Source organism: Frieseomelitta varia, unplaced genomic scaffold (genome assembly GCF_011392965.1).
Source record: "Frieseomelitta varia isolate USP_RPSP 00005682 unplaced genomic scaffold, Fvar_1.2 scaffold_828, whole genome shotgun sequence".
In the NCBI taxonomy this organism is placed as follows: Eukaryota; Metazoa; Arthropoda; class Insecta; order Hymenoptera; family Apidae; genus Frieseomelitta; species Frieseomelitta varia.
Genome location: NW_025110621.1, coordinates 91,501 through 104,824, shown reverse-complemented (window position 1 = coordinate 104,824; position 13,324 = coordinate 91,501). Strand labels below are relative to the sequence as shown.

At 43.4% G+C, this 13,324-nt stretch overlaps 1 protein-coding gene across 5 annotated transcripts in view; it reads left to right on the top strand.

Annotated features, from left to right (window-relative positions):
• The window catches only part of LOC122536389 (chaoptin-like), a 105,626-nt gene that overhangs the window by 836 nt on the left and 91,466 nt on the right, over positions 1 to 13,324 (top strand). The window contains exons 1-2 of one of the 5 annotated variants that reach the window (XM_043668740.1): positions 5 to 1,520; positions 5,834 to 6,518. The exons of 1 other annotated variant lie outside the window; for it this stretch is intronic. In XM_043668740.1, the coding sequence (XP_043524675.1) occupies positions 6,464 to 6,518 (55 nt within the window). In that variant the 5' untranslated portion in view covers positions 5 to 1,520; positions 5,834 to 6,463. Of the gene's footprint in view, positions 1 to 4; positions 1,521 to 2,385; positions 2,405 to 3,736; positions 3,756 to 5,833; positions 6,519 to 13,324 lie in introns of those variants that run through there. 3 more of the 5 variants (XM_043668741.1, XM_043668742.1, XM_043668739.1) reach the window with 3 other exon arrangements.

Below are 13,324 nucleotides of genomic sequence, written 5' to 3'. Positions count from 1 at the left end.
AGAATCGTTGTCGCCGACTCTCTGCTGTTTGCTCTCGCGGGGCAAACAGAGTGTACGTTCCGCGATAGAAGGGAAGGACCGACTGACGACGAAGGGTTGCAGCAGATAAACGTAGGGCGAAGTATCTTTCGCGGTACGGCTAGACCGAAGAATCTCGACGAGTTTGTGGTTACTCGGAGGTGGAAATACTCGGTGGTCACGTTGCGATCATTTTTTGCGGGGCTTTGACTTTCACCTGTCTTTCTCGTTCTCGCGCTTTCGGTGTAGGGTAGGTACGACGAGGGCTCGTGAATCGCTTTCTTTAACGCGAGAACGGTAAGATCGTTGAAAACGTCGAGGGGGGATTTATCTGCAAACATTTTTCCGTCTGTATTGCATTGACGAAGAGGTAATTAAAGGGCTGTCAACGAATGCCACGAAGGGAAGTGGAAACGGCTCAAACATCGCGAAACCTCGTCAAAAAGGGGTGAAAAGAGAGACCGGCTGACCCGTGAAATATTCTCGTGGTTGCACAGAGACACGGTGTAAAGCCGGTGGTTCGATCTAAATTTAAACGATGGCGGAGTCACGTTTCAAAAACGTTTGAACCTCGTTTACCTGGCGTGCACGGCCGAGCGAGTTTGACAAAGGCAGGCACAAAGTTACAGAGGGTGATGAGAGTCGGCAACTTTCTTACCGAGGACTTTTCATCTCGCGACCCGTCGGTCCAAACGGAGAAAGGGAATTGGCTGGCGCCTTCCTACTACGTGTTACGCGAAAACGCGCAATTCTCACGCCGGCCAGGGGGTGAGTTTCGTGCGTTAACCCACCGTGAACTGCGAGGCCAACGTGCACGCGGCCTAGTCGAATCGCCTTTGTCATCTGTGAAACATGCATTCACAGACTGTTTCTGACATTTCGTTTGTGGAAAAATTGCCCCGTAGCGTGACTTCTTCTTCTCTCGTTCCTTCATTTGTTTATTCGTTTCACGGGTAATGACATGTCCTTTGTGACAAACTTCCGTTCGCTGTTAAATCTACGACGATTGTTTCCTCGAATGATTGAAACAGAAGAAGAGTTGTCAGAAAAATTAGCAAAATATACAAGATTGATATTACGAAAAATTGTTTGATTGAAATGTGTAAGTTTGTGACGGTTGAAAAGATGCTAGAAAAATTCACCAGAGAGCGTACAATTATAATGAAAAAAGTTTACACTTTTATGTAAATCGGAGAATGTCTCGACAGTGACTCACGTTGACGACTAATGGCCGATTTTATTCCGTCTTCCTGTCTATCATCTTCGTGACGTAAAGGAGCTTTTTAAAAAGATGGACGATCCCTCGCGAAAACGAAACAAAATAATAAGAAAGGGAAGCTGTTCGTTTCTTTTATGAATATCACGCGCTAGTGCAATTGGTGCAATCTCGTCGCTGATCAAGGCGAAACACTTCGGTGCAAAGTGGACTGAGAAGTTGATGAAGATTCATCCGCGGTAGTAAGTGATTCATGGTGACTCGTGTTTTCGCCAAGGAAACGAATGTAAGTGTCAGAAACATTATCGAGCCCGGGCGGAAGCTCCAATTGTGGCAATTCCCCCCTCTCCTATCACCATTCATTCGGGGTCTCTCGCTCCTCGGAAGAAGAATGCACTCGTGGCTGCGATTCGTGAAATAGGAACGAACGAAGAGGGTGTGTAGAGCCGCGAACAGCTACCGCAGGCACCAGCCATAGACGTCTCCGACTTTTGATCTTCCGTTGCGTTGCGCCTCTCGTCGGTATCAAAGGCCTCGATTGTTGAAATCGAGAGAAAATCGATGATCGACGTCGAGGCATAATACGCGTTATCCTCACTCTCCCGTTTCCCTCCCGCCCGAGCGAGCGAGGGCGAAGAGGGAGGAGAGGGCACCGATACACTCGCGCCGCGATCGATTTCACTCCGGTTCTAACGCTTCCGAGCTTCGCGTCATCGACGACGATCCTCAACCCGAACGAGGAGAACAACGAACGCAGTGACGTTCTCGATTATTATCGATCATAACGGCGCGTGCTATAGCGATTTTCGTCGTTTCGAGTGCGTAGGCGCGACCCTTCCCCCCCGGGCTCCGACGTGACAAATGCCCGCGCGATTTTTCGTCCACCACGCTCGAGTCTGCCATTCCGTGGAAAGAGATCGCGCGGATAAGCGTGTCCCGATTGAACGCGTTCGGCTCGCGGATAGTGGCCCGGCCACCCGGAGTCGTTACACGGGTTTCCTCGCGCGGAAGTGACGTACCGTGACAAATGAAGCGCCAGGATATCCAGTCCCGCATCCAGTGGTTTCGTTCCTAGGCACTATGGCCAGTTTGCATCTCGTTCCCCCTGAAAAACTGGTTTAGAAAACTGTGCGCTGTCGTTCGAAAGTTTAGAGCTTTCGAAATAACGATGTATGTTTATCGCAATATGTGACAAATCTCGCAGAAACGTATATATAAAGTAAAATTCGTTTCGTCAGAAGGGTTAGAGGTGCTCCGATTCCTTTCCGAGCAGGAACTCGATATTTCTTGTTTAGAAATCACCTTCGTGACCCAGTGAATCCGTCGTGGAAAAACAGATACGATAAAGAGGCAGTAATCGGAGGGGAAAAAAAGATGGGATCCACTCGACGGGAACGTTGTCAAAGGAATGAATCAACGCGTCGCTCGTCGCATAAATATGTATACGCGACGTATTTGCATCGTAAACGCGGTGACGATCTACGGATCGCGATATCGCGACGATCAACGCCGAGAACAACGGACGGGGACATCGCTGACGTCACGAGACTCGGAATTCGTCGGACGAAAGAACGATAGCCGGGATAGCGGTGTTTCGTTGCCGCCTGAATTTTGATCGCGTTCCTTCCGTCACATTTTAATGCACCACCACGCATCCGGGCATCGCGCGCGTGCATTCTTTTTCGACGAGTCTCTCCTTTTCTGAGAGAGAGAGAGAGAGAGAGAGAGAGAATTTCTTCTTTAGTTCGAATCCTCAGAGACCTCTGCTTCCATGGTTCTCGAACACCAACCGCGTCGATTTCGTTTCTTTTTTCGTGTCTGATCAGCGTCTGTCTTGATCTACTTAAGAGAGAATTTCAACAAGTTATAAAACTTTCGAGTCGAGCAGATCGCACGTAATTTGTTCCTTTTTTTCTTTTTTTGAGCGATATGTAATTTTAGGGGATGAAACTTCTTAAAAGAGACAAGATTTTTCTTTTCGAATTATTCTCGGAGTAATGGGAGATGTGTCTCACGCTCTGTTTGCAAATTAGAAATTTCGAATAATTGCGAATATTTTCCTACACGAGTAGAGTAACGTAACATCCACCGTGATTTTAGAACGTGAAATTTCCCCTTGAAAAAGACACGGAATTTTCTTTTTCCACGATCATCTGAAGAACAAAAATGACAAAAATTTAGGAAATGGTTGGACATTCTCTATTACTACTTGTTGAAAAGGGAAACATTTCACTAAAAAAAAAAAAAAATCTCTCCTGCTTTGAAACCTCTTAAAATTCAAATTCTCTAGACAGAAAAAAAAAGGGGGGGATTACGTTCGGGGCGCCAAGAATCTCCATTACCACCTGTTAGAGAGGAAGGAGAAAAGTTGCAATAGAATCCTCCTTCGAGAAATCAATGTTTCGCCTATCCGTGAACTCTGAAAATTCAAACTCGGCAGAAAAGGAGAACGGTGATCGCGTGGAAGCTCCGTTATCACCTATTAGAAAGGAAAGCCGGTCTAAGTTAATCATCCGTTCAGGTAAATCCGACACCGCGTTACTTGCAAAGTCCACTAAGGGCCATTAAACTTCTGGCGACGATCCTCAGAATGTTCCCAGTTTCCTACTTGCTGCGACGCATCGACCGGTATCGTGCGTCGCGCCTCGAACGATCAGCGATCAGCACCATAAAACCGAGGTAGCGGGGGGAGTTGCCAACGTTTTACGGCTTCATTAAGGCGCCGTTACGAGGTGGATACCAGAGGCTGAACAAAGTGAGCTGAACGGCGCCGCGATAAACCGCGCCGATTTATGAATACCGAGGAGAGCCTTAACGACCGTTGCTAATCATTTCTAGGGCGGCGGGATGGTCCTCGTATCTGGCGCGATTACCGCGCAAATTCGAAAAGCCGGGTGCGGAAATGGCCGGAGATCGATGAAACTCTCCCCGAGTGAGGATCGATATGCTCTTCCTCGGATGGATCGACATGCTCGGAGAAACGCGCCAACGAATAAAATAAACCGCTGCTTGCGGCTTTAGGAACGCATTAGCCCGCTTTAATGGGGCAACGAAGCTACGGTTACGCGCAGTTTCACCGTGAAAAATCGTCCGTGTTTGGCCAGAGAGTTACGTTGATTATTTTTTTCTAATTCGTCGAGATACGAAATTTCGACGATAAGTTTTCTTTAAGAGATTACTCACTGTCGATAGATGAATTTTTTGGTTTGTATTCTATCGATTTTGCTCTTTCAATTAAAATATTTGCTAATTTACGTATGTCAGAGCATGTTTCTTAGAATATTACAAAGATTAAGATCTAACACCTTTGTAAAAAGTTTCGTTTAGAAAATCAATGTTCCTATCACTGACCCTTAAGATTCAATTCTATCAGGGGGCAAAAAAAAAAAAAAAGAGGAGCGCATCTATATCGGTAGAAAAGAAAGGAAAGTGTGAAATTTTCAATTCTTTTTCCATTTTAAAACACCGCGGAAGCGCAAAGTTTTGATCGATGAAACGACAAAATTTATTTAACCGTGGATAGGTAGATTTTCTAGTTGGAAAACCAGCTGGCTTTCCAACAGGCGAACGGTATTTCGATGCGGGAAATCCCCCGGCGCGTCAGCGCACGCGCGCGAACTTCAATTAGCGGTCGCTGGCAATTAACAATGTACACGATACTCGTTCGCCGTGACCGAAAATTCGGAGGAACAGCGGATACGCCGCGAATTAACGATTAAACTCGATCGAATCGCCCCTATCACCTCCATTTTTCCCTCCCTCGACCTCCGCGCGGCCATCCCGTGCTCACTGTCGCCGATTTATCTTCCCGCATCCTTTTTCCGCCATCCGTGGAACAATTTCGGGGCAACTCGCAACAGGGGGTGGAAAACAACGAATTTCATTCAATACTTCCCATTCCGTGCAATTCCGCTGCCATTTTCTCTCTCCCTCTCTCTCTTTCCGTCTCTGTCTCTCTTTCTCTCGACAGACGAATGCGTATTACTTTAATCAATCCTGTCTAGCTAACGATTCGATAATTTCTCCCCGCGAGTCGGATTAATCCGCGAACACTCGTGGAGCACTTTTTATGGATATGTCGAAAAATTTGTACAACACGAGACTCGACTGTCGTGAGATCATGTTATGTACGGTAAAATTAAAAGGTTTGACTATCTATGTTTCCATTTAGTTCTATGTGTCCAAGTATCTATGTGTCTATTTAGTTTTCTCGTAAAAGCCATGAAAGTATTTTAAATAGACGATTTTTGCATTTTTTTTTTTTTCATTTTCTTATCAATCCACGGTCTATTAATTTTAGACTTTCTATCTTGTAATAGTAACTTTCTGATTCACATTTTGAAACGTGTATTACATTAAATGATACGAGTGAAATTGAATTTCAGAAAACGACGCGTCCGATCCTGTTCCACTTTCATTTGAGAAATTTTTCGCGACACTTTTCGTAAATCACCGTGCATCTTCGCCCTCGCAGAGAACCCGCAGGAATCGTCGTCACTCGGAACGACCTAATCAACCAAGCGCAATTCTTCCATTCACCTACGATTAATTACCATGAACAATGCCTCGCGAAAAATCACCGTATTCTTTATCCCGCAGGGAGAAGTCTAGAAGAGCCGCGACGTATCCACGGCAATCATCCTAGGAATTCGACCAATCTCCCGGGCAGAGGAGGAAGAAGAGCCAACGGGGAGAGCTGGAAAATACCTGGATTCTTAATCACGAGAGAGAATTCAGCGAGGAAAACGATCGATGCGTCGAAGATCGGCGATCTTTCCACCGCGATTCCGCTAGAATCCGACCACGTCAGACGAGCTCGTCGGTGCGAAATCTGGTAAACGAAACGGGATTGATAGCGAGCCAGATTCACGAGGGATGAGAACCGCGCGTAAAGGCGCGCGAACGTTTCATCCGCGCGTAGCCGGACGAAAGTAGACGATGCTTGACCCTGCACTCGTATCGAGTGTTTCTGCTTGGAGCGGCACGGTGACTGACGTCCACCGACCGGAACGTCGTTGAATCATCGATCCAACCGGCGGACCCGGCTTGGGCGAAGTCGTCGCGCGACTGTCGCGCAGCGATCATGCCGATCGAACTGGCCAATCGTTACTAGAGCGGTGACAGCGATGGCTGGCCGTGTTACCGATCCGGGGACGATTGATCTTGGTGATCGCGCGTGCTAGTGACTTGCCTTAGTGTCAAAGTGGAATTACGCCGGTGTGCATCGCCATGTCTTCGCGACGTGCTCCACGCTTCTCGCCCTCTTCCCTGCCTACTTTCACGGGTAAGTGTCGCCCCGCTTTACTTGCGCGCTTGCAACTGTTGCTTTGTCGTGCTTCGCGAAATGCACGACTTCGCGAGATCTGATGCCGAATTTCGAGTAGTTGAACAGCATGCTGGTGTAGATATGCCTGTTAGTTTGTTAGAGAGCTTCCTGGAGAGATTAATAATTGAGAGAAATTGCATTCCGGTTTCTCTCTGATAGAAATTTCATAACAAAGTTAAAAGTTCCCGAATTAAATTGTGGCAAATGATTGAACCACAGGTCACAGGTTGAAATTCATTAAATTAATTGAATGAAGAAATTTCTTTCTTTTTCAATCACGGTAGACAACATGAATTGCTGCAGATATTTAGACATAATTTCGAATTTTCGATAAATTTGAAAAATATATCGTCGAAACGAACTTTTCTCGAGAATGTCGCGAAATATTATCAAAATTTCATCCCGCACTCTGGCAGAATGGACGCAGCCTCGCCAATTCGATCCGGAAGTCGTCGAGTATCGCGTCGAGTATCAAAAGATCGACAGGACTGACACGTTCTCGGACACGGGCCACGCCTATGATCGAACGATCCACCTCTGTTTCTTCCGCGTGTTTTGCTTTGACGGGGGCTTAATCCGTTTATATCCGCGAGGTCGAAGGCTCGCTACCGAAAAGAGAACCGACTGAAAGTTTCCAATCAAACGGATCGCCCGTCCATTTGCCGGATAACTAGGTTTTTCCCTTTGTTTGCGAATCCGAGCCCCCGAATTTCCCGCGTTACCGTCAGCCGGAATAAGGCTAAAAATCTCTTTGCGTTTGTTTATTTTTCCCCATCGTTCCCCGTGTGTTCACAGTCCCTGGCGACCGCGCTGGCCGCGGCTAAGTGCGTTCGATGCGCGGCGTGCGTCGATTTTCGATCCGGGAAAAGGAAATTCGATCATCCAGTCGGTACACGCTGAATTTTCATCCGCGTGGAACGTTTCGTTGAAGCTTACGCGAATGAAAAGTTCGATCGTACGTGAAAGATCTTGGATGCTCGGACATAGACAGGATTGGCGTTCTTTAGAAACGATGGTCTCGTTTGGACAGAATTAAACGTGAACAGAGTAGGCCAAATGCTTCTTCCTCCATTTATTTATTTTTTTTTTTTTTTTAATAAACCATCGAAATATAAGAATTTTCGTTAATTTTAAGTTGAGCTTTTCATTACGTTTCAAAAATTATTTCTTTCAAATGTTGATCGCCATACATAATAAAAAGAAATTACGGATTTATTTTAGCAGAAAATGGTTCTTGACCCACCCTATATGTTTCACAATAATCACCGTCGTAGCTGTGAAGTATTTCGCTGAAACTCGCACCACAGAGCGCAAACGAAAATTTAAACGTAAAAGACTTCAAATATTTGGACAGTCGAGTCAAGTTAGAATTGAACTCGAAACTCAACGTACAGTGTTCGACGTTCGATGCACGCGGACGGAAATCGAGAACGAAAATTCGGAAACAGAGGATCTTAAATATTTAGATAGACAACAAGAGAAAGAGAGAAAGAGAAGAACACCGTCGAGACAGGTCTCAAAGGGGAACGTGCGACATTCGACGATATTCACGAGGAAAAGTGCGCACCATACATCAAAGTGTCGGAAATTGTTTTACATTTTACTCGTTCGCGGATCACACACGGGTCCCCGGTGCAGCCGATCGAGAGCACGTAATCACACTTCGCACGCGTGACAAACGCTATTTGTCTTCAAACTTTATCGTCCTCTCCACAAGTGCATGCGAATGCGCCAACTTCTTTCGCCACGTCTCTTTCCCTAAACCGTTCGTTCCACTTTCCAGCGTGGAGAGCGTTACCAGATCGATCGATTGATCGTGCAAATGCACGTGAAATTGCGATTGTTTATTTGCTTTGTTTATCGCCGCGATACAAAGCCGGTATCGTGAAGTACAAAAAGAGGAACAAGCTTTCACTTGTACATTTTATAGACAACCATTCACCAGAGAAATCCCCTGAAATGTCTCGTTTTTCTCTTTTTTTAACCTATAGAATAAATTTTAAAAAAGAAAAACAAGTTTCCACGATTCTGAAATTGTATGTATTTATGGCGAGGAGAATTTTCGGCGATGAGAATTTGAAAAAAAATGGAAGCTCGCTGAAAAATTATTTTTAGTGACGGAATATTACAGAAAATACTATGCAATATTCTCTTTCGCGCACAGTGTGTATTCCGCGCAATTTTCCATTGAAAATCCCAGTTGATGCGTAAAAATTCGCGAAAAGATCGAAAAACCAAGAGAGAGAATGAACGCGCATAGAATGGAACAGAGTAGCGTTGCGTAAGCCTGAAATTACACAACGCTCGGGCAGGAATTCGTATCGTAGAACCGATGGCAATTAGAAGAACGTTTCATCGCGTCTATCAACAGGATGCTCCTCGTCAAATTTACAAAACAAATTACCGAATAGTTGAAAATCCTTCAAGTAATTGATTGCCCCTACCCCACCCTCCTCCGATTACATCGTTAAATAATCCGGTTAGAGCAGAAACGATTCACGGGCATGAAAATTGTCCGGCTCGAATTTCGCAGACAACAGAGAGAATTCGCTTATTTTATCGAACTCGTGACGCCGAGATAACGACCGCGTTTCACGGATGAAAATGAAATAGTTAATTGGATATTTTCCGATTAGATTCCGAATTTCGCTAGTTCCGCGACAAACGATTCATAAAACGATCGGTTCGAATTCGGTGTCGTTGGAACTCGCCAGAGAGTGTTTACACTTCTGTTTTGCAGGTATTGAAATATTTCTGAAATCTCAAGTTAAAAGATACCAAAGTTGTAAAATTAGCAAAATTGTTAAGATCGATTATTACAATTGAAACGTGTAATAATACTCTCGTACGAGGAAGTATTAATTCACAATTCTTTATCTGTCTGTATGTTGTTTACTTTGGCCATGATTTTGATCAACGTCGACGTTGAGAGAATGGAATAAGATTTAGATTATAAATGATAAAATTTAAATTAGAAAAATGATTTAAATTAGAAAATCACGATTATAACATACATAGTTATTACTATGTTATAATTTAGTGTACTGTTACTCTAGCTCTATCGATTAAATGAATTTTTAACAAATTGTAACTGGACATTTATTTAACTTTAGATTAATCGCCATATTTTATACAAAAACGTCGCGAGAGTGTACGTTTGCGAGAACAATTAGAAAATTAATGAACAGTTCTAGAGCTAGCTGCGAATCTCCTTCCGCCGCGACAAATACTCCTTCCACTAATTAAACAAATAGACGCGCGAATCAAGTGCGAACAAGTTATGGAAAGCTGTTCCCCTTTGTGCAAATAATTGACTTCAGTCAATATTTGGACATACATCGGCATTTATTTTGTTCTCGCCTATGGAAATTGCTTCGAGTCGGGAAACAATGACGTGTAGCCTTGACACAACGTTGGCGGAGGAGAATTCACGAAATTCCGTTCGAAAATAACACTTGAGAAATAGAAAATGAAAAGCTTATTTTGCCACGTGTTTCTTCGATATTGTAACGAAATAAGACTCTTGTGATTGTGTTGATAAAGTCAGAAATCAAGGAATAGATATAAAGGCTACAAAATAAAATCTCTAAGTGAAAGCTACAAGATTGCAAAGAGATGAATAATTTACTATTCGAAACATGCACCGTATATTTCCAAAATTGAATCAAACGGAGTGATTACGAATGAAATACTTCGAGCACTGTGTGTACGATGCTTCAACTCGAGCAATTCTAGCCGCAGAGACAAAAATTTCAAACCTTCAGCTTTCTGGGAGAAAGACATTTCGGGCGAAGTTCGACCGCCCTGTGGTACACGAAACTGCAATTAATTAAACTGTTTGTAAATTGCTGGTATCGGTTGAAGAATTGCCCGGTGACGTTTGAATTGTGGTCCGGTAACGCGATATTTGCCGGCCACTCGAAAGTGCAGCACACTTTTGGTACGGGGCCAAAGAAACGTCCGCGACGCAAGACGACGTCCCACCATTTCGATGCATTACCGTATAATTTATCTACGGACGGCGAAAGATTTATGCACGGTTTGTGTCGTGCATTGCGAAATATGAGTTTACATTGTGCGCTGGCGACGTGCAACGGAGCGGGGATGCGCTCTTGGATTAATATTGACAGTCGACGATACTCGCCTTTCATTTGAAACAAAGATACACGGTGGTAAAAGATCTGTCTACTCATAGGGACATCCGGCGTGTGGTGAACGAGTACGTACGTTTGTTTCTAAAGCAATCCCTCCACGAGTAAACGAACAAAATTTCGAGATGAGATACTCATAGCTCAATCATAGCTATTTACTCCGGTATTTCAAAATATTAATAAGCTCACTGTCGGACGATGCGTTAGCCGCAATTGTATCTAAAAATTGTAAAATAATATATTTCCAAACATGTGTTTTTATCTTTATCGTTTCTATATTATTTTAAAAACCCTTATCTCTATTGTTTCAATTACCACGCATACTACTCCCTTTTAGTAATCGTAGGACAAATACAATATTCGTATAATAAAAATAGTACAATATAAATTATAAATTATACGAAATGAATATAATACGTGCAATATAATTAAATGCAATGAAATATGAAACATATTTTATACTATTTAATTTAAAGACTCTGCTAATATATTAATATATTGTATTACAGAATATGTATACACGATAATCCACGATAAGTGCTGAAAATTATTAATAAAAATGTCCTAAGAGACTTTTGAGCGAGAGTATTTTTGTGACTCATATGACTACATAGTAGGAAATGGCCTGTTCACAATCCAGAGCTACATATGCGTGACACATTATAACCACTCAGATCTATTTAACACATTTTAACAATACATATACAAAAACGTATATTACACCACACGAAACTGTGAAAATGTTGATACTTGAATTATGAAAAACGACAACAGCAAACGTCTCACCTGCTGTAAAATAAATCACTTGGTATTTTTGTAACAACATCACGTCGATGGAATAACAACGAAGCGCGGAACAGAGTAAAATTTTTCGAAACGTATAAAATTCATAAAATATCTTGCCTTTGAGTTGCACGACGTTGAAGACGTTCAACGGCCGGAAGTTTTCATATTTCTTTTTTTTTTTTCTTCTTCTTCTTCTTCTTCTTGTCTCCGACCGAAGAAACGCCTTTATCGCAGAGGTTGGTCAAGAAAATTCCTAAGATGTTTGGCGCTGGCTCTCGGGACCCTTTAACAGCGCCTTTAATGACATTCTTTGGCATACGAAACGGTTCCGGGGGAATTACCGAAGCGAAACGCCTGTCAGTCGACTGATCTCGCCGAGAGAACAGGGGCCAACGCGATGGTAATTGCAAGAGATCGTTGTAAACGGCGTTCTAAGGGTTTCTCGGTTGCATTCCTCCACGACCGCAAGCATTACCGTCCCACACCGAGATCCGAGCTTGTCGAGGTCGAAATTTACGCGCGTATCACCCTTCCAAACGTGCTGCTCGTCGAATTTCAACGAATAAAACACCACGCGTGTGTATATTTTTCGTTGATGCCGATCGTTCAAATTATGCAATTGTTCTCTTTGAGAACGACAGAATGCTAGAATACTAACTAAACTGAACAAAAAGAAACAGGAGATTTCACTCTGTTTTAAAGAAATTTAATAAAAGCTTCCATCTTCGATTCTTTGAGAAAGTTTTCGACTTTCCCAATACAGAGAGATGTAACTCAGTTCGATTAATTAGAGACTTCCATGTTATTTTTCAGTTTTCGTCGTTTCGTGCCATTCCATGCGTTAAACGATCGAAAAATGTCGGTCGTGTTTCTCGTCAAAACTTTGCCGCAAAATTGCAAGAAGCAAACCATTCAGAGCACAGCAAGAAGGCATGATCAATTACAGTAATTACAGTAATTCGTCGAACGTGAAAAGAAAACGCGGGTGAACGCGAGTGACAGTCTGGCGCGATCAGCATTCAGGCCGACAAACAGTATCGAAACGACAGGCATTCCCAAACTTTCAACGAGCCATTGTTCCACCGTACTATATAATATTAATTACTCAACTCCTAACGAATATAAGTTATGCTTCAACAAAGCTATCTTGACGAGCTCGTTAGAGTATCACGCCCAGTTTGAAATTAACGACCGTCCCTGATTGCCTGTGGCTCTTTGGCTCATTGTTCGATTATTAACAGTTCGGGTATTGTTCGCGAAACGTTTAGCGGCGCACGAGCATCGGCTGCACTCTCGAGGACCGGCGCGACGGGGTCCTCTCTGTCGTCGTATCCGATTTCTCGAGCCCGTACCTCCTCGGATCCAAACTTCTTCCTGTTAAAACCAAGTCGAATTCCAGGCGGAGCTCTAGCCGCGAATTTCCCGCGAATTAAAATCTACACACAGACGAACGTGCCTTGTAATTACTAGGGAGCCACGTTACTGTGAATATTTCACCGTCAGAAATTAACGAGGCGATTACATCTATATATCGTTACGTTAATTTACTACACTGTAACTCGTATTATCACGTATTACGCAATTCACATTATCAAACGTTCCATTAGCTCAATACTTTCTTTTTTTTTTTTTTTTTCTTTTGTTCAATCACCACTTTTTTTTCTCCATGCATCTCCTACGATTCGATCGTTTCGAAATACTCGTATCACCGAGCGTTAAAAACAAAAGGCACGACTGAACAAAACTCATCGAGCCGAGGAAAGCAATTTTATAATTTCTAATTTCTCTCGTGACCATATTTCATGTCCTTCGTTACCTTCTATCTTC